This window comes from Chiloscyllium plagiosum, unplaced genomic scaffold (assembly GCF_037043375.1).
Source record: "Chiloscyllium plagiosum isolate Xiang-an unplaced genomic scaffold, Cpla_swu_hap1 HiC_scaffold_24, whole genome shotgun sequence".
In the NCBI taxonomy this organism is placed as follows: Eukaryota; Metazoa; Chordata; class Chondrichthyes; order Orectolobiformes; family Hemiscylliidae; genus Chiloscyllium; species Chiloscyllium plagiosum.
Window position 1 is genome coordinate 14,776,303 of NW_028270162.1, and position 21,479 is coordinate 14,797,781.

The 21,479-nt window shown below is 42.5% G+C and overlaps 1 protein-coding gene across 2 annotated transcripts in view; it reads right to left on the minus strand.

Annotated features, from left to right (window-relative positions):
* The window catches only part of sez6l (seizure related 6 homolog (mouse)-like), a 272,465-nt gene extending 251,376 nt beyond the window's left edge, over positions 1-21,089 (minus strand). The window contains exon 1 of one of the 2 annotated variants that reach the window (XM_043715477.2): positions 20,796-21,089. In XM_043715477.2, coding sequence (XP_043571412.2) covers positions 20,796-20,880 — 85 coding nt within the window. In that variant the 5' untranslated portion in view covers positions 20,881-21,089. The remainder of the gene's footprint in view (positions 1-20,795) is intronic. The other variant, XM_043715479.2, reaches the window with a different exon arrangement.
* Between the last annotated feature and the right edge of the window lie 390 nt (positions 21,090-21,479).

Here is a 21,479-nt window from a genome sequence, read left to right on the forward strand (position 1 = left end):
CCATTTGTGACTCCTCAGATACTGAAGCAGTCCATGTTCAAGATTTGGACAACATCCAGACTTGGAATGTTAAGTGGCAAGTAACATTTGCAGTCACACAAAATCACCACCCCTTGACATTCAATTGTGTTACCATCACTGAATCCCCCACTAACAACCTTCTGGGTATTATCATTGACTGGAAATGCAACTGGACTCACCACATAAACACAGTGGCTACAAAGGCAGGTCAGAGGCTCAGAATACTAGGATGAGTAATTCACCTCCTGGCTCTCCAAAGCCTGTCCACCATCGACGAGGTAGAAGTCAGGAGTGTGATGGAATATTCCCCACTTCCCTGGATGGGTGCAACTCCAATAACACTTCAGAAGCTGGACACCATCCAGAATAAAGCAGCCCCGCTTGATAAGCACGATATCCCCAAACATTCACTTCCTCCACCCACCGACACTCAGTAGCAGCAGTGCATACTATCTATGAGATGCACTTCAGAAATTCACCAAAGCTCCTTAGACAGCACCTTCCAGATCCACAAACATTTCCATCTAGAAGAATGAGGGCAGATACATGGGAACATCGCCACCTTCAGATTCTGCTATAAGCCATGCTTGGAAGCCTGACTTGGAAATATAACGCTGTATCTTCACTGTCCCTTGGTCAAAATCCTCGTATTTCCTTCCATTGTGAATCAGTCTTCAGCAGGTGGACTGCAGCAGTTCAAGAAGGCAGCTCACCACCACCTTCTCAAGGGGCAACTAGGGACAGGCAATAAATGCTGGTCCAGCCAGCGATCTGCACATCCCATGAGTAAATAAAAAAAAGAAAGGACAGTGAACTACCTCTACCTTGGGTGCAGGCAGGCTCAGAGTTGACTGTAATGCAGCAAGGAATCCTACAGCTCTCCTGCAACAGTAGGAAGAAAGGTTTTAGAGATTTAATTTGTTGCAACATTCTGCTTGATCTTATCCATCCAGCTTGTCAAACATACGCCAGGCTTCAGGCTAAAGCTTCACAGCCAAACAGTCTGACAACGCTGCTGCTGTAGATTCAGTCCTGAAGGATGTTCACTTCACTGCATTATAGGAGGTAAGCACATGAACCATGCTTTTCATGAAATGAAAATGTGGCCCAAACAGGGGCATGTACTCGTGGCTGAGAAAAAAATGGAGTTGGAGGCAGGGATGAGAAGGAGCTTCTCCATTCCTTATTGAATTATCTTTGTTCCAAACCTGGCAATGATAAGCCTGGTAGAGTTACAAAGTTTGTAAGTAGGCATTCCACAGCTACTGCTGTACCAAGAATGCATCATTGATTTCATTGAACACACAAGCTGAATACAGAGATCTGCACGATATCATTGGTGTTCTCTCTGGACTCATGTCAATTAACGAGACATCACGGCGAGACTTCTTTTGTGCTAATATCTTGTTTCTGGTTGTTTTTTTGATACATGTCAGCTCTGCTTGGCTGCATATTGAGTGCAAGTTGAAAGTAGTTTTAGACCTAGTGAAGGCCACTGTAACAGCTTGATTGAATTCATCAGGATTAAACCTTTATGAATGATACTCAGAGTGATACCACACAGATGGAAGCTACTCAAATCAATATGCATGTCCTGCCAAATGTGTTCACTATTTTTGTCTACTAGCATGGCACAGATGACTGTTACACTCTATTAAATATATATTTTCTGTTCATTTACTGTGAACTTCTTGTTGTTGCTTCAGTGTGTGATCAAGGTCTTGAATTAGGCATTGCAATGAACTGTCCTGACATGGTACAGAATTATTTTCCTTTTTATGTGGCCCAGAGGCTCAGTGGTCAGCACTGCTACCTCACAGCACCAGGGACCCGGGTTCAACTCCAGCCTCGGGTGACTGCCTGTCTGGAGTTTGCACATTCTCTCCATGTCTGCATGGGTTTGCTCTGGTTCTCTCCCACAATCCAAAGATGTGCAAGATAGGCGAATTGGTCATGCTAAATTGCCCATAGTGTTCAGGGATGCATAGGTTAGGTGCATTGGTGAGGGATAAATATAGGGTAGGGTAGGGGAATGGGTCTGGGTGAGTTACTCTTTGGAGGGTCAGTGTGGACTTGTTGAGCTGAAGGGCCTGTTTCCACACTATAGGGATTCTATGATATCTAATGGGCCTAAATGTCTTCCATTCACTCCTTTAATATCTAAAGTATGGAACTGAAAATTTGACTGAGCCAGCATGTTGCTGTGCTACTGCTGTTGTATTTATTAACAATGGAGGATCACTGAGCATTGGTATCAGCATTGTGTTGGAGCATTGTTGTTAGAACATCAACATGGTGAATTGAATAATATCTTTGTGCAATCTAATATCCTGCTCATCTTCATTACAGTTTTACAGAAAGAAGTAGCAACAGAGAATGGCGATGTGGAAATGAAAGGAAATAGAATTTATATCTGACAAAGTGGAAGCTTGGGTATCCAATCAGAAATATCCCACGGTCAGTACAGCATTGACTAAGGACAATCCTCTAATATGATTACAACTACAGCCACTACAGCTTGATCTAATAGGCTCGAGGAGAGAGTGCATTGTATGCAGGTACTGTGTTCCTGTTCTATGAACTAGAACAAATGCACTCTCTTCATTTGGCAGTGCTGCTAATAAAGTCATTAGGAAAAGTGGCTGTTGTGAGCTTGACTGCCTGTCGTCAGAAATCAGAAGACTCCCTATCGTTAGATTCAACGCATTTCAGTAATCAGGTAAGGAAATGTTTCATAATCATGCACAAAATATATCATCAGCTCACTGTTTTAATTTCCCTGAAAGCAGCAGGATATTCACAAATCTAATTTGGTTTGTGTAAAGAGTGCTTCTTGTTGAACATTGATCTGTTTCTCCTTTACCCCACAGTCAATTCCCATGATTAGTTTGGTGGATTAAGTGCCATGGATCATGTTGTCATGATACTGAACTATTCTGATTATCTTACCCCACATTCAACTCATGCTTTGTGCTGGACTGGTGCTGTTAACCAATGTTGTAATGCAAAGCTATATCGTAAACTCTTGAACTGGGGTCCAGCCACTAATTCCCCCACTGTTGACTCCTGTTCGGGCTTTGGATGAGAAAGGGGTTGAGTTATATGGTGATACCCACTACAGTGGAATACTCCTTCAGCGCTGAATGAATGGACACACATTTAAAACATGATGGGTTTAATGGGCTTCCAGTGAAAGTGGAGCAAAGTCTTGAACAGAGCTCTCGCTAGTAGCATTTTTGTCTGAATCATATAACTTTGGGTTTGATTCCAACTGCAGTCTTGATCATGGTAGATATTACTACCACTTCAGTGCAGCACCGAGGGTGTGCTGTATTGTTGCAGGTGACATCAAACTAAAGTATTGAATGTGAAGGCAAGCAGTCGCAAAGACCTCAAAACACAATTTGAAATGGTCTGAGGAGCTGTCTTTGTGCCCTGGATAATATACTGTCTTCAACCAACACCATGAGAGAGTTACTTGATGAGACATTGCTGTGTGTAAACTTGCTAACCAATTGCCTGGGTAGCAATCATGGTGACTGTTCAAATGTAATCCACTGGTTGTAAATCATTTTGGAATCTCTTAAGGTTATGCAACAATATGAAAAAAACCCCACAAAATCAAGAGGCTGCAAATGCTGGAAATCTGAAACAAAAACAGAAAGTGCTGGAAATATTCAGCAGGTCAGCAGCATCTGTGCAGAGAAAAACAAACTTAAACTGTCAGGTTGATAACAATGAACTGCAAGTCCATTCTCCTTTATCTTTTGTAAAGACACAGATATTGTGGGGGTGGGAGGAGTTCTGCAGTGGTTAGGGCCAACCTCAATTTAGAAAGGATTAATTGTTCCAAGGTTTAAGTTGAAAGTTGTGTTTCAATTATTTTGTTCTGCAATCCTGAAATGAACTGGGTCGAGCATAACACATTTTAATGATGTCCATTTATTGGTGCTCGATTGTAATCACATATTCAGAATACCCAATAAAAAGCAACATAAACTGAATTTTGTAAACTGAAATCAACCCTAACCAGAAATGTTAAGTTAATGCGATTAGCAGGACTTATGTCTTTCAACATTGCAATCTTTCTTTAAAATGGCACCCAAAGTAAAGCCTCAGTAAATGCAATGCGGTAGACCAAAGAGCCTAAGGCATGCCAATTATTTTGATTGAATTGTTTGGTTGAATTCCACATGAGTTTGAATGTGAAGGCCTCGGAGTATAGTTGGGATGATGCGGGCCCTGCCACTTACACTATCCTGATTTGCACAAGAAAATGGAAAGATTGCATATTTTTTTAATAGGGACTCTCTTTAACCCTAGCCTCAACCTCACTGTTTTCCTGTGACCTCTTCTTTGGTCAGACTTGCTCTCTGTTCTCAGATTCAAGTCCACATCTCAACACCGATTTTCACATCTCTGTTGTGTGTGATAGAGTTAAGAAATAAAGGCAATTTGGAGAGGGTGACTTGAATTTAAAGAGAAGATTTTATATCTTTTTTGTAAAACATCACTGTGCGATTATCCTATCATAGTCATCGAGTCATAGAGTCATACAGCACGGAAACAGATTCCTTCAGTCCAACCAATCCATGTTGAACATAATCCCAAACTGACCTAATCCCATCTGCCTGCTCCTGCCCCATATCCCTCCAAACCTCTCCTGTTCATGCACTTATCCAAATGTCTTTTAAACCGTGTAATTGTGCCCACATCCACTTCCTGAGGATGTTTATTCCACATGCGAACCTCCCTCTGTGTAAAACATTTGCCCCCATGCCTTTTTTAAATCTGCCTCTGCTCTCCTTAAAAATGTGCCCCTAGTCTTGAAATCCCCAATCCTAAATGTTAACCCTATCTTTACCCCCTCATGATTTTGTAAACTTCTACAAGGTTATTTCTCAACCTCCTGCGCTCCAGTGAAAATAGTCTCAGTCTTTCCAGCCTTTCTTTATAACTCAAACCTCGGACTTCTCAGGATTTCCTGAATTCCATTAAGAAATGCAGTTCTCAGGAAACCTGAAAAGTTAACCCAGTTTCTCTCTCTACTGACTCACTGGTATTCCCAGTGTGTTCTTGTTTTATTTTAAATTTTCTGTATCTGCAATATTTTGCCTTTGTTTGTTGACCAGTTTCTGCTTGGATTGATACCTGGACTGGTGTAATATCACCCCTCTTGGACACAAATGTGGTCACCACAATCTTACTGAACCATGGGGCTGCTCATTAGAAAGACAGACAACCTGAAGGTCTGCGGGTCTCAGGAAAGGTTGAGAACGAGAGTCCTTTATGGTAACTTCACATGGTGTGAGAATTGAACCCATGCTGTTGGTATCACTCTGTTTTACAAGCCAGTTGAGCTAACCAAAGCTCCTTCCTTAAATAAAATCACCACCAGCCAAATCTGAACTTAGTGACAGCCCTCTTTATTTGCTCTTCTGACTTTCCCACATGATGCTTTTGATGTGAGAGAGTACAATGCAGTGCACACAACCACCCTGAGTTAACCATGCTTCACACATGATGATCATGTGTGGCACAGTGGCTCAGTGGTTAGCACTGCTGCCTCATAGCGCCAGGGACCCAGGTTTGATTCCAGCCTCAGGCAACTGTCTGTGTGGAGGTTGCACATTCTCCCCGTGTCGGCGTGGGCTTCCTCCTGGTGCTCCGATTTCCTACCACAGTCCAAAGATGTGCAGGTCAGGTGAATTGGCCATGCTAAATTGCCCATAGTGTTAGGTGCATTAGTCAGTGGGAAATGGGGTCTGAGTGGGTTACTCTTCGGAGGGTCGGTGTGGACTTGTTAGGCCAAAGGGCCTGTTTCCACACTGTAGGGAATCTAATCTAATCTATCATTGTGTTCAACAGTTGTTCTCCAGGCGAAGTCATTAAACAGCAAATAGAAGTAGAATTTTAACCATCTGTTGCAACATCACCTACTACTGTCAGCCTGCGATCCATTCGCAAAGCAAAGATGATGGAATAGACTGAGATGTTCCTGGTCTAGAAATTAGCAATCATTTTCTGAAGACAATCTGTAAGTAGTATTTTATATTAGTGATTGTCCCACTCTTCAGTGATTGGGATCCCATGCAAGTATTATATTGTGGGCACCTCTGATCTGGCATTATCTCTGGTGGTATTCAACCCAAACAGCATCCCATTAAGTATCTGAATACCAATCAATAAGGAAATAAACTTGTGCTGCCAGTTGTGTCCAGCCCAGTTGGCTGGATGGCTGGTTTGTGGTGTAATAGTACAGGTTCAACTTCTGTACTGGCTGTACAACATGAAGGTCTCACTTTCTCAATCTTGCCCCCCATTGGTTGAGGCGTGGTGACTATCAGATTAAACTCACCACTAGTTGTCTCTCTCCAATGAGAGACTGGGATGATGGTAACTTCATCTTTATGCCCAATGCTAGCTGAACCAAAATCTAAAACCCTTGAGAACCTCGTAGAATATGCCCTGGCTGACAGATATAAACAGGAGTGTCAGAGATTCTGTTCACTCTGAGAGCTGGCTCTGAGGACATTGGATCTGTGTCAAGGTTTTGCCACATGCAAATAAAGGTGACAGGACGGTCAACTTCTGTGGAGTTATTTCACCAAACACTCACCTTTTGGCCTGAACTAGAAGGGGATTTCAATGCAGGAGTGAAAAAGTCTCACTATGATTGTGTAGAGTCTGGTTTGGACAGCACCTAGAGGAATGTGGAAAGCTTTGATCCCTGTACCTAAGCTAGGATATGTATGCCACAGAGTGAGCACAATGAAGACACATCAGACTGCTCCATAGAATGCTGGTGGTGATGGAGGTTTGGGAGTCAGAGGGGCAGGAGGTTGGGTTGGGGGGTGCTGGTTGGATGGGACTTGTCTGATCAGAGGACTTTTGAGGAAACTGTGTTCTCTAAGTTTGGAAGAATATGAAGTAATCTCATTGAGGGATTACAAAATTCTTACGTAATTTGATCGAATATATGGAAGAGGTATGATTTCGCTAATAGGGGAGCTGGAGTGGGGATGAGGTGGAGATATAGAGGATACATCTCAGAATGGCTGTTTAGCACTGAGAGGAGGTAAAATTTCTTCACTCCAAAAGTGCTACAGCGTTATAATTCTCCAGCCCAGAGGGCTGTGCAGACTGAGCCCTTTGATTCAGAAATTGATCAAATTCTGGATATTAAAGATATCAAGGGATAAAGGGATAATGTGAGAAAATGGCATTGAGGTAGCAGCTCAACAATGGTTGAGTTGAATGGCAGAGCAAGCTTGAGGGGCAGAATAGCCTGCTCATGCTGCTATCTTCTTTAATTGTATGTTCCTTTCCCCCATGTTGTATGCCTACTTCCAACGATGCCTCAAAATATTGTGCCCTTGGCAAAACATGGCGCTCTGCCAAAACCACCTGCATTGATTTAACTTATACACATCCATCACATTGCCATCTCAAATATCGTAGTAGTAATAAATATTCAACAGATTCTGTGGAATATGGATGACAGTATGTACACAAAAATTTACATTTGTATTACCCCTTTTCCCATTTTAAAATATCCCAAACAGCCACACTGGAATGACTTCCAATGCTCAAAGTACACATGGGCGACAAACAAAAGTAGCTAAGTTGCTCAGGAAAAGTGAATCAAGGGGTCAACCGATCAGAAAAATGTTGTACCTCCCCCTCATACATCGATCTTCTCCACCAATCGAAGGCTGCTTTTCCCTGGTGTTGACTTTTGATTGGCTCACTATTAACCTATGGGAGGGACACTGCCTGCTATGGAGAATTAGTGAGAAGGGGAGTGGTGGCAGTGAGGTCAAAGGAGGGCAGCTGACAATGATGTGACACTGCCCGGTGGGAGTGGGTTTGCAGGGAAAGGCCATGGGGGGTGGTGAGTTCCCTGTGTGCTGGGTGAGACTTGGAGAAGCAAGAGTAGGTCAAGGGAAGCGAGAAGAGAGGTGGCTATATAGTGGGAGAGGTAGAGTAGCTGGCAAAGGGCGTCTGTCAACCAAACTAACCAGGATCCAGGCAATCCTGAAGTCACAGTTAATGAATTCATGCAAATGAATGTGCTTTTTATGAAGTTATTGAAAAAAGAAGTTTGCTGATAGCTTGTCTTTTTCCAATTTAATAACTATTGGAAATTCAAGTTTCTGTGACTTCAAATAACCTGTGTACATGCACAAATACAGGAGGTCAAGTTCCTATCTGACTCAGAAGAGATTTACCAGGATGTTGCCAGAACTGGAAGGTTTAAGTTATAAGAAGAGGGCAGATAGGCTGGGAACTTTTCCACTGGAGCATAGAAGGTTGAGGGGTGACCTTATAGAGGTTAATAAAATCATGAGGTGAATAGCAGATGTCTTTTCTCTAGAGTGGGAGATTTCAAGTCCAGGTGGCATATTTTCAAGGTGAGAGAAGAAAGATTTAAAAAAGATATGAATGGCAATTTTTTTTACACAGAGTGTTTTGTGTGTGGAAGGAACGTTGAGAGGAAGTGGTGGACGTGGGTATTGTTACAAAATTTAAAAGATATTTAGCTAAGTACATGAATAAGAAATGATTGGAGGGATATGGGCCAAGCGAAGGCAGGTAGGATTAGTTTAGTTTAAATTATGGTTGGCATGGACTGCAGATGAATACTTAGTAAGTTTGCAGATGACACCAACATTGGAGATGTAGTGGACAGGAAAGAGGTTTACCTCAGATTACAACGGGATTTTGATCAGATGGGCGAATGGTCTGAGGTGTGGCAGATGGAGTTTAATTTAGATAAATGCGAGGTGCTGCATTTTGGGAAATCAAATCTTAGCAGGACTTTTACACTTAATGGTAAGATCCTCGGGAGTGTTGTTGAACAAAGAGACTTTGGAGTGCAGGTTCATAGCTCCTTGAAAGTAGAGTCGCAGGTAGATTGGATAGTGAAGAAGGCATTTGTTATGCTTTCCTTTATTGGTCAGAGTATTGAGTACAGGAGTTGGGAATTCATGTTGCGGCTGTACAGGACATTGGTTAGGCCACTTTTGGAATATTGCATGCAATTCTGGTGTCCGTCCTATCAAAAGGATGTTGTGAAACTTGAAAGGGTTCAGAAACGATTTACAAGGATATTGCCAGGTTGACGGATTTGAGCTATAGGGAGAGGCTGAACAGGCTGGGTCTGTTTTCCTTGGAGCATCAGAAACTGAGGGGTGTCCTTATAGAGGTTTATAAAATCATAAGAGGCACAGATAGGATAAATAAACAAAATCTTTTCTCTGGGGTTGGGGGAGTCCAGAACTAGAGGGCATTGGTTTACAGTGAGAGGGGAAAGATATAAAAGGGACCTAAAGGGCAATCTTTTTACACAGAGTGTGATGCGTGTGTGGAATGAGCTGCCAGAGGAAATGGTGAAAGCTGGTAAAATTGCAACATTTAAAAAACATCTGGATGGGTATATGAATAAGAAGAGTTCAGAGGGTTCAGAGGGATATGGGCCAAGAAGGATATGGCAGGTGGGACTAGATTAGGTTGGCATATGTGGTCAGCATGGACGGTTTGGACCAAAGGGTCTGTTTCGTGCTGTACATCTCTATGACTGGTTGGGCTCTCTATGATTGTGGACAGTCCTGTCTTTACCAGTTGTTCTCAAGTCCAGGAGAATTCAACTCCAGTTCACCTCATGTTGGAGTTAGTGAGGATAAAAATGCAGCCTTGAAAGTGAAAAAGAAGTCCCCAAAAATAAAAAAAGGAGCCCTTGAGAAATCCCAAAAAGGGTCCATGAAAACATAATTACTTTGATCCCAGTATTCCTCTTGCAAGAAATTGACACTGGACCACATATGAGAGCCAAAAACATGGTCAAAGAGTTCAGTTTCATGCTCTCGCTTCAGGGAGGCAAAAGCTTTAGGGAGAGCATTCCAGAACATAGGCACTCGAAGTATGGCTGACAACAGTGGAATGATCCAAACTGAGGATGCGCAGAAGGCCAGAATTGAGGGACCATAAATCTGGAAGGAGTGTTGCATCGGATTGGGTTTCAAAAATAGGAAGGTTAGGCCACGGAAGGTTTAAAATCATGAAAAGTGTCTTCAAATTGAGGCCCTGCTTAATTGGGAGCCATTGTAGGCCAGCATATTGCAATAAGATGATGAACAAGCAGATTTTATGTGAGTTAGGATATAGACAGCAGATTTTGGATGAGTTTATAGTTTAGAAAGTGCATGGATTGGAAGGCTTGTCGGGAGAATATTGGAATAATTGAGTCTAATGGTAACAAACGCATGGTGGTGAAAACTACAAGATACATTACTTGTGAAATAAACCTGTCTCTTTAAATTAATGAACTGTGATGAGAATATTGTCCTTCCATGATTTGATATCTTAGTTCAGTCATGTCCTTGGAATTGATCAAAATACTATCATTGACTGGTGCCTGTGGGAATCTCACATCTTTCACACTAAGGCTGAACAATATAGAAGCAAACATCTAAGGCAGGCATCTGAAGATAAACATATTAGCAAAAGAGCATTTGAAACATCAAATCCCTATTAAGCAAAAAGAATAAATATTCTAGAAAAGTAATTTTAAAAATATGGAATCGTTTGCAACAAGCAACATTTGTTCAGCTCCTTGCACAAAGAGGAACAAAATAATGAGTTACATAAGATTGGATAGAGAGAAATTTTGACCCAATCAAAAGGAAAATGTCCGCAGCCTGAACAGCAAACTCCTGACTCCTCAACATCTACAAGGCACTAGTCAGGAGTGTGATGGAATGCTCCCCACTTGCGTGGATGGATGCAGCTTCATCAATACCAAAGAAACTTCACAACATCCAGGACAAAGCAGCCTTCTTGATTGGCATCACATCCACAAATACTCTCTGCCACTACCACTGATGCTTTGCACTGCAAAAAAATCGCCAGGACCCCTTAGACAGTATCTTCCAAACTTGAAATCACTACCATCAAAAGATTGAGAGCAGCAGATACAAAAGAACACCACTGACTGCAAGATCCCCCTCCAAGCTACTAACTGTCCTGACATGGAACTGTATTGTAATTCCTTCATGTGTCATTGGGTTGACTCCTAACAGCACTGTGGGAGAACCTACACCTCAAGGACGACAGTGGTTCAAGAAGGCAGCTCACCTTCATACTCTTCCAGAGAAACTAGGGAGGCACCATTCTAACCTTGACTCAAATCTCCAGCGTCTGCAGTACCCACTTCTGCCTAGTTTTCTCAGCTACCTTCACCCCAGCCCCACCCCCTCCTTTATCTGTCCAACCCCAAGGCTCCCAGCCTCATTCCTGATGAAGGGCTTTTGCCAGAAACGTCGATTTCCCTGCTCCTCAGATGCTGCCTGACCTGCTGTGCTTTTCCAGCAGCACTCTAATCTTGACTCCTTCTCCAGCATCTGCAGTACCCACTTCCGCCATTGGCAATAAATGCCATGCCAATCAAAGTAAATCAGTAATTGAGGTTATGATAAAAATTGTTTTTCATACCCAATCAGAATTTGCTTTTCCATAGGATAGTCTAGACATGGTGGCTCAGTGGTTAGCACTGCTGCCTCACACTGCCTGGGACCTGAGTTTGATTCCAGCCTCGGGTAGCTGTCTGTGTGAAGTTTGCACATTCTCCCCGTGTCTGTGTGGGTTTCCTCCCACAGTCCAAAGATGTGCAGGACAGGTGAATTGGCCATGCTAAATTACCCATAGTGTTAGCTGCATTAGTCAGAGGGAAATAGATTTGAGTGGGTTACTCTTCGGAGGGTTGGTGTGGACTTGTTGGGCTGAAGGGCCTGTTTCCACACTGTAGGGAATCCAATTTTTAGTCCCAAGGTATAAAAGAGACAAATTAATAATAACTTGATTTGTGTAGCATGTTTTATGAAGTTATATCCTGAGGTGTTTCATTGGAGTGTCATGAACAATTAAGAAGATAATTAAAGCTTGATCAAACAGATAGTTCCAAAGATGAATCATTGGACCTGAAACATTAACTCTTTTTCTCTCTTCACGGATGTGACCAGATCTGTCAAATTTCTCCAGCACTTGCTGTTTTTATTTAAGGTGGGCCATGAAGTAGGAGAGAGGTGGTAAGGCAGGGAGATTCAGCAAGGAATTGCCAGCTAAGGTGGGTTGATCAAAATAGAGGATTCATGTGACATCAAAATTAAGATAAACATCTTATCCCAATCCAATGGAACACACAGCTGAGATTCCAAATCTAAATCATTGTAGAAGTGGAATATCTGGAATTCATCATCAGCTCTGGACAAAACTAAATCAAAGCTTGTATTTTTACACGTGAACTGTGTAGCTGTTCACTTATTGATGACACAATAAATTTTGCTTTGGCAATTCCTTACTCCAGTTAAGGAAATGGCTGTTCATGTGGTTACAGCCCTTGTCATCCCAATTGTGTCAACAAATAATTAAAGGCCTCATAGGGTTTTTTAAAGCAATTATTCATGTGGTAATTGTGTGTTAATGACTACAAATCAGTGTCGATCTTAACTGACAGCTTCATAATGAAGTCACATTTGAAAGGCTGCGATGTCTATATTTTTGACCTACTTTGTTCTGAAGACTTCTGAAATTGAACCTGTAAGTGCAAATTTAGTGTTTGACATGACCTTTAAGCACTCACTTGTTTCATTTCTTAAAATACTTCTTTCATGAATTAGTTCTGTTCTTCGTCTGTATCCCATGCTGTGCATAACTCCCCATCTGACATAGTTCTGTCAATATCACTTTCTATTCAGATTCCAGTGTCTGGAGCCCAAGAAAATTAGCTTCTCCTCTTGCCTAGCAGAAAAACATCCATTTTCTACTGAGTACGTTAGCTGAAATCATTCATTCAGAACCCGAGGGTAAGTAAAGATATACAACATCAGAAAAAAACCTGAACTCTGACTGGCCTGTTCCAAAATTAAATGTTTCAGAATTTTCATGTTTGTGATCAGCCGTTCAACTTTCTGATTGTCTCCTTGGTCCAGATCTGAAATATTGTCTTGTCTGCAAATGCTACCTGACCTGTTTTCAGCAATTTTCTTTCTCATTATTGGAATCTGATTAAGATTTGCATTTATTATGCATCCATTAACGCCCTTGGAAGGTGATGGTGTTGGTCAACCTCTAGACCTCTATAAGGTCACTCCTCAGTTGCCTACACTCCAGGGAAAATCGTCCTTGCCTATCCAACTTCTCCTTACAACTCAACTTCTTAAACCATCTGCTGTGGTTATACCCACATTGATCTTTCTCTCATGGCTTGAGACCACTGAATGGCTTGCTAGACCATTTCAAAGGGGCAATTAAGAATCAATCACATTGCTGTGGACTGAAGTCACATTTGGGCCTGAGTGGTTAAGGATGGCAGATTTCCTCCCCTCAAAGATATTAGTAACCACATGCTTTTTATGCCCATCCAGTCATTCCACACTCATTTTTAATGAGCTGCTTATTCAAGATTAATTAATTGACTTAAAACTGCCCCAGTTGTCACAGCATTATCCTGACTTAGTCATAGAGATCTACAGCAAGGAACCAGGCCCTTCCACCCAGTTTTCACAATTAAACCAGTCCCATTTGCCTACTCTTGGTCCATACCCCTCCATATCCAGTGTGGTGCTGGAAAAGCACAGCAGGTCAGGTAGCATTTGAGGAGCAGGAGAATTGAGATTTCGGGCATAAGCCCTTTAACAGGAATGGCTTATGCCGAAACATCAATTCTCCTGCTCCTCGGATGCTGCCTGACCTGCTGAGCTTTTCTAGCACCACACTGTTGATTCTGATCTCCAGCATCTGCAATCCTCACCTTCTCCCTCCATACATGTATTTGTTAAATGTTTCTTAAATGACAAAATTGTATTCCATTATTACCTCAGGCACCCTGTTCCAGACACTCACCACCTTCCGTGTGAAAATAATTGCCCCTTTGAATCCTTTTGTATCTCTCTCCTCTCACCTTAAACCTGTAGTTTTAGACTTCCCTACCACGGGTAAAGACTGTTGTCTGCCGTCCTTATCTGTGCCTTTCATGACTTTATAGACCTCTATAGGTCACTCCTCAGTCTCCTACGCTCTAGGGAAAAATGTCGCAGCTCATCCAACCTCTCCTCATAACTCAAATCTTCCAGTCCAGGTCCATCCTAGCAAATATTTTCTGCTCTCTTTCTAATTTAATAATGTCCTTTCTACAGTAGGGTGACCAGAACTGCATGTGGTACTCCAAATGTGGCATCACCAATGTCTTGCATAGCTGCAACAAGATGGCCCAAATCCTATACTCAATGTTCTGACTGATGAAAGCATGCTGAAAGCCTCCTTCACCACCCTGTCTACTTGTGACTCCACTTTGAAGGAGCTATGAACCTATACTCCTAGATCTCTTTTCTCCATAACACTCCCCAGGGGATTTATCTAACTTAATCTCCATCTGCTATTCCTGAGCCCATTGGCCCAGCTGATTAAGATCGCACTGCATTATTATTACCCTAATCATGTTAACACTGTTCTAGCATTTCCCTGGACCCATTTTCTTCCCATGTTATTTCCCCTCTACTTGTAGATCAGATGCTGTAAACTGGGTGTTAGTATGAGTACCATTCTCTGCATTGCAGCCAAAGCTTATTGTTCATAACATATTATTATTACGAGAAATCTTGGAGGAAAATAGATCTAGTTTTCCAGTTCTGTAAAGGTCTCACCTTTTTTTGAGCATTAAGTTCATTGAAAAATTTTCAAGAAGTTATGTGATTTCAGTTAAGTGACCAGCAAGTCACCTGAGGAGATAATAGCAAATATATTTACTGACCTGAGTTTTATAACTGCCAGAGAGAGAGGGGAGCCACAGTCAGGTTCATGCAGTGGTGGGAGGGTGGGGGGAGGGGGATGGTTGGCGGAGGGGGTGTGGGAGAGATCAATAAAGCAGAGGTGTTGTTTCCAAACAGGGCAGAGGAGACGTTCTGAGATGTTTAGAAATCAGTGAGGGGGAGAAAAGGAACTCCAGAAGCAGAAGATTCTGTGTGTGTCTCTGTGTGTGTGTGTGTCTGTGTGTGTGTATTTGTGTCTGTGTGTGTATTTGTGTATGCCTGTGTGTGTGTGTGTGTCTGTCTGTGTGTGTGTGTCTGTCTGTGTGTGTGTGTGTCTGTCTGTCTGTGTGTGTCTGTCTGTGTGTGTATTTGTGTGTGTGTGTGTGTGTGTGTCTGTGTATTTGTGTCTGTGTGTGTGTGTGTATCAGAGAGGAAAACAAGGCTGTTGAAGACACTTGTTTTGGGAATCTGTGTTAAGTAATAATGTACTGAGTTAACAGTTTGCTTGAAGAGTCTCATGGAGCGACATTAACTGAATAAAATAGCATCAAGGGAGTGCACAGCAACTTTGAAAGAGGATAGATTACAGCCATGCCAGTTCAACAACGAGTTTCAGCATGGAGACTGGGGGTACTCTTCACTGAGATTTGAATATCTGTAAGGGTATTGTTGGGATAAAATGGATTAATTTTTTCTCTCTGCTTGTAATAAGACTGGGCAAGAACTATTGGAATAATGTAAAATATTTTGTGTAGTAAACACTTATGCTCTTCGTTAAGTGTACAGTGGCAGCCTCTTGTGAATATGTTCAGTGACTGATTTCCATGATGAACATAAACTAAAACTTAAGGTCAGTCAAGCTGTCAAGGATGCGACTTTTTCACTATTACATTCAGCTGGAATCATGGCAGGGTACGTCAATGCAGCAATCAAAATGGCATACTGGAAAAGGTCATAGCAGTACCTTTTACAAATATGTTATTAACTCCTGGTTCTTGCACAACCCAACATCCATTTCCCTTTCATTACTGATGCCATAATGTGCTGTTCAGTGAACTATTCGCAAATATCTTATGATCCATCTCCTATATTGGGTCCTGTAGCCTGTTTGATTTATTATTTCTTTTTCTTTCTCTTATTTCATTAAGCATTTCTTGTCGTTCTAAATGTTATTTCCTAATCAATAGTCCTCCTATCCTCGATTCTCGTGATTTGTCTCTTCCCATGTTTCCTTTTTGGTGAGATCACCAATTCAGCATATTTGTTTCTACCCTGAGCTTCAATTCATTTCTATTGAGAGCAAAGAAAGGAGAAAACCATGTATTTATATAGCATCTTACATGACCCCTAAGCACATTAAAATCCATAAAGGTTGAAAGGGTTCAGAAAAGATTTACAAGGATGTTGCCAGGGTTGGAGGATCTGAGCTATAGGGAGAGGCTGAACAGGCTGCGGGTGGTTTCCCTGGAGCGTCGGAGGCTGAGGGGTGACCTCATAGAGGTTCATAAAATCATGAGGGACTTGGGTAAGGTAAATAGACAAGGCTTTTTCCCTGGGGTGGGAGAGTCCAGAACTAGAGGGCATAGGTTTAGGGTGAGAGAGGAAAAATTTAAAAGGGACACTTCTTTCACACAGAGGGTAGTGCATGTATGGATTGAGCTCCGATTGGGAGTGGTGGAGGCTGGTACAATTGCAGCATTTAAGAGGCATCTGGATGGGTATATGAATAGGAAGGGTTTAGAGGGACATGGGCCAAGTGCTGGGAAATGGGACTAGATTAGGTTAGATATCTGGTCAGCATGGATGCGTTGGACCAAAGGGTCTGTTTCTGTGCTGTACACCTCTATGACACTATGACTCTACATACCTCACCAGCTATCTGAGTACCTTTGCAGTATAGTCACTGTAAGAAATACAGCAGTATGAAAGAATGTAGAAAATATGTGATAATTTCAACTTGTTGGTCAACTACTTTCTTTTTCTCATTAAAGGATTTCATTGGAAACAGATACCCCTTTAAATAATTCCTTGAAAGTAGCAATAAGATATGATCAAGCTTGCAAATAGTTTCTGTAAGAATGATTGCGTGAAGGGTTCAGAAAAGATTTACAAGGATGTTGCCAAGGTTGGAGTGGTTGCACGAGAGAGAGAGAGAGAGAGAGAGACTGAATCGGCTGGGGCTATTTTCCCTGGAGTATTGGAGGCTGAGTTGTGACCATATAGATGTTTTTAACACCATGAATAGGGTGTATAGACAAGGACTTTTCCCCAGGGTGGAAGAGTCCAAAACTAGAAGACATAGGTTTAAGGTGAGAGGGGAACAATTTAAAAGGGACCTAAGGGACAATCTTTTCATGCAGAGGGTGGTGTGTGTATGGAACGAGCTGCCAGAGGAAGTGATGGAGACTGTGACAATTGCAACATTTAAAAGGCATCTGGATAGGTATATGAATAGGAAGGGTTTAGATGGATTTGGGCAAAATGCTGGTAAATGGGGCTAGGTTTATTATCAGCATGAACAAGTTGGATTGATGGGTCTGTTTCCATGCTGTACAACTCTATGACTCAGACTAACTCCCTCCAAACCAGTGCAAATGGTGAGAGGACCTGATATTTAAATATAACTGAATAAGTTTTGCCTTAACTTCCTAGGTCTATCAGTAACTAAAATGTCTATTTCCTACATTACAAGCTTTGTCCACTGTAGAAATTCAATTTATGCGCTGGACAGGCTGCTCACTGAACACAGAAAATCATTTGTTTACAGAGTTTGCTGTTCCCTGGATACTTAACATATTACTTCTGGGATCTTTTCATCCCTGTTACGTTTTCACCTGTTTGAAGAATTACTTATAGGAATGATTGTTGGTACCTTTAATGTTCTCTAACTTAATTTATTGAAAAAACTCCCCAAATCATTTAATGGCTCCTTTGCCTTACTTTTTATATTTTTCTTTATCCAATACTTTAATACTTTGGGAAATGTTTTCTTTTTGTTCCCATTATCTTGAAGGTTAATAGCACAGGCCAAAAAATTTACAATTTAGAGCTCTGTTACAGAGTATTGCAGTTTCAGCATTCTATCTTAGATCATGCAAATCTTTAATTTTTTTTCCAAATTATTTTGATGGCATTTGGGCTTTTAATATTTAAATGCACAAGTAAAGAAATAAATAACATTTTGATGTTAGTTGTGTCATGTGCTACGTGACAGATTTTAATAGATTGTAAAATGAGAGTCAGGAAGATGAGTTTAAAAGCAATACCAGAAGATTACAGTGTTCCTGATCCAAAGACTGGCTCCAAACAAGTGGAGTCATGTTGTGACAAATGTAGTAATGATTTCCATTCAGGGTGGATGATCATCATTTTACAGTCATAGCTTACTTATGACAAACACCCTTTTCACATCAATTTATCCTGTACTTGAACATTTGAATTTCTGCTTTCTCCTCTTGACTGTAAGAAAGAGAGTATATTTCCATTATCAAAACTGGTGCCAACATCCTGGTTCACTTGTGGCAGAGATGGAGGACGCTTTGGCACTTCTTGGGATTAATGCACTGCAAAATGCCAACCCCCAGTTTTAAAATGGCTCCCCCAAGGGTATTTTGGACAATTGCAAGAGCTTGTGTGATACTGACCCCTTCAAAACAGGTAATGACTGGCCAGGCCTTGTCTGTCCTCATGCTGGCAAACTGCAAACCCTTTCACAAACCCAACGCTTACAAAGGAATTGCCAAGTGCAGATGACTATCCAATGATTCTCACCATGTGTAAGGAACCGGTGAAGCCAAGATTGAGAGCATTAGTGATTCACACCGTGTCCACACTTAACCGTCTCCCCTTACCAAAAAAGAACGTCACTTGGGCAGGCGTATGTTCGAGCTACTGGGATTCATGTACCCCAGCAGATGCAATGGGAGTGAGTGGAGTTGGAATGCCCTCACAAAATGAAGAAATGACCTAGCTTTCTCGCAGTGAGCCTTAGTAAATCTGAGGACGGATCATTTGAGCTGTTAGAGTGAATATCAGGCAGGACTAGTTGTACCGTTGGGAGATATTCATTTCGAAAACAACTCATCACAGGAATAGGGTGAGTCAAAGCCTATCATCCACAAGCATTTTCTGCTTCAGACAGGATTGTGACACTTGAATCACGCTTTACACCGCGCTCTGTAGCGTTTTATTACAAGACACTTAAACAGGAATGTAAATCTATGAGACAAGCTCCGCGTAACATTTTTTTTTAGAAAGAGCTGCATTACAGGGGCGTGTCTGCCACAACATTGCTCCCTGTGTCATTCACAGGGACACTGCTGGAGCTTCTCGTTCAAGGGCTTATGCCCGAAACGTCGATTCTCCTGTTCCCTGGATGCTGCCTGACCTGCTGCGCTTTTCCAGCAACACATTTTCAGTTCTCGTTCAAGGCTCAGGCAAGCGCTCGGAGCTGTCCGCGCCTCTGGTGCTGAAACCCATTCCGCGAACTCGACTCACGTTTTGACTTTGCTAAATCAACAAACTTCCACATTTTGCTCTTTTTGTGTGTGCGTGTGCTTCGATCATAGTATTTAAATGAACAATAACTCATTCACAATTAAGGGCACTCCTGTTCGTTCTTTGAATGGGGAAAGGGTATTCCGTTGCAAAACCGAAAATACAGTTCCATCCCACAGCTCTTTGACAGTGGTCAAAACGGTAAATTGTTGACTCGAACGGTTCTGTTTTACCTATATTAATGAAGCCCCGCAGACAGCACTGCCTGCCGCTGTTAAATGCCCCGAATGAGCAATGACGGGAAAGTAATGCGGAATAATTTAGTTTCTGACAGTAGGTGCTTCAAGTCTTTGGATTATGGAACGATGCAAACTTTATCACTTTTATCATAGAGTGTACTGCTGCGGTGACCCTGCTGCATTGAGACTGCGAACTGAATTTTACACCGTGTATTTTCTTTTGCAGGGCATTAGGCAGAAGGGGGAAGGCAAAGTTGGTCGGCAGTCAAACAGGGTACACCTGGTCACTTGCAGACATCTCCCGCTACTGCATTCCAACATAAGGTGCTGAAAGATTACTCAAAGAAGCAACCAACTGGAGCTTACCAAATGACCAGACAGTCAATGAGGGAAGGGAGTCTCACAGGGTCCCGCATGTTAGTTTTGTGTGTAAATTCGTCACTACTCGGATCAGTCATTAGATGATGGGGAGATCAAGTAGGGAATCAATTCTTCCCCAAATCAGGATTATCTTACTCCCCACAAAAGTACTAGCTCCTCCTGGATTTACTGATGCTGTGTAGTGAGTATTATCCAGCACTATCTGTAGCGGTCGGACCGTCATAAGCCATCTCTTTCGAGTCCGTAAGGTTTAGACAAGAACAGCCAGATGCACATCTGCATTTTGTAACCAGGATCAAGACTGTTTATATATATATATATTTGTTAAAAAATGCGTTTAAAGAAAGTTGCATGTCAGCCTATCGAAAGGGCTAGCATTTGGTTCTGAGAGAGGTTAGGGGGAGAGAAGATCACCGAGAGTCGGAGCTGTACATGGGCGGCTGTCTTTGTCTCTTTAAATCTCTTTTCAGCGAAATGTAGGAATCCCAAGGAAGATGAAAGGGAATGGAGGGAGTGAGAGGTTTTTTTTTTGGGCGGGGGGAGTTCTAAAACAAGGAAGGTGGGGGGGCGGGGGGAACAAGAGATGGAGAATAGAGCTCAAAACGAGACAGCAGTAGAAGTAAGCTTAACTGGGGAAAGAAACCCAAGGCTAGACTGGATAGAAACCTCATACACACATTGCACATACATAAAGACGGGATAGCTCTCCCCAATAGGGCAAGGCAAACGGTGCACGGCCATTCCCCCACCCCCTCCCCCAAAAAAAGTACATTGAAAGAATTTGAGTAAAGGGTCACAAAGAGTACATCCCCAAAGCTGATTTGAAGTCTGTAGTTCGGAAATATCTTACCTTGCGCCCGGGTTTGGATTCCTATCAGTAAGAAAGCGTGGAGCACCCACAGAAAGCCGGAGTTCCCCCGGCCAAGAGGCAACATCCTCGCTCCCTGATTTCCAAGCGGCCCTTGGTTGTATTTTAGAGAAAGGGGAAGCTTCCCTTCTCTGGTAGGGTCTCCCACGGCGACAGTAGCCGATCGTCGACTGCAGGCTCTTCCTTCTCTCTGTGTGTGTGTGTGTCCGTGCCTCTCACTCCTTACTCAGCGCCTGGCTGTCACAGCATGGTTTTGGGAGGAGTGTACCAGGCTGCCGAGACCTGAGCCACCGTTCGCATTCTGAGGCGCTCCGGATCGATTCTATGCGTCACCGCGTTTTTTTTTATTTTGGATGTCAGCGAGAAATTGGGCAGATCGCAGGCTGAGGGGGAGTGAGGTGGGGGGGAAGCAGTGAGGGAGCCGCAACTGCCTAATCCCGCTGGGGGCTCATTATTCCTGTCTAGTGCTGCGTGGAGGTGGTGGGGGGATGCGGAACGATGGTAAATGTGAGTCTAATGCTGGAGGGGAATCTCGTATTTACTGCTGCTGGGACTGTGTATTGCTGCTGGGATCTAGCTGGGACTGTGTATTGCTGCTGGGATCTAACTATGTCTGTTGCTACTGGGATCTAGCTGTCAATGTGGATTGCTGCTGGGATCTCGTTG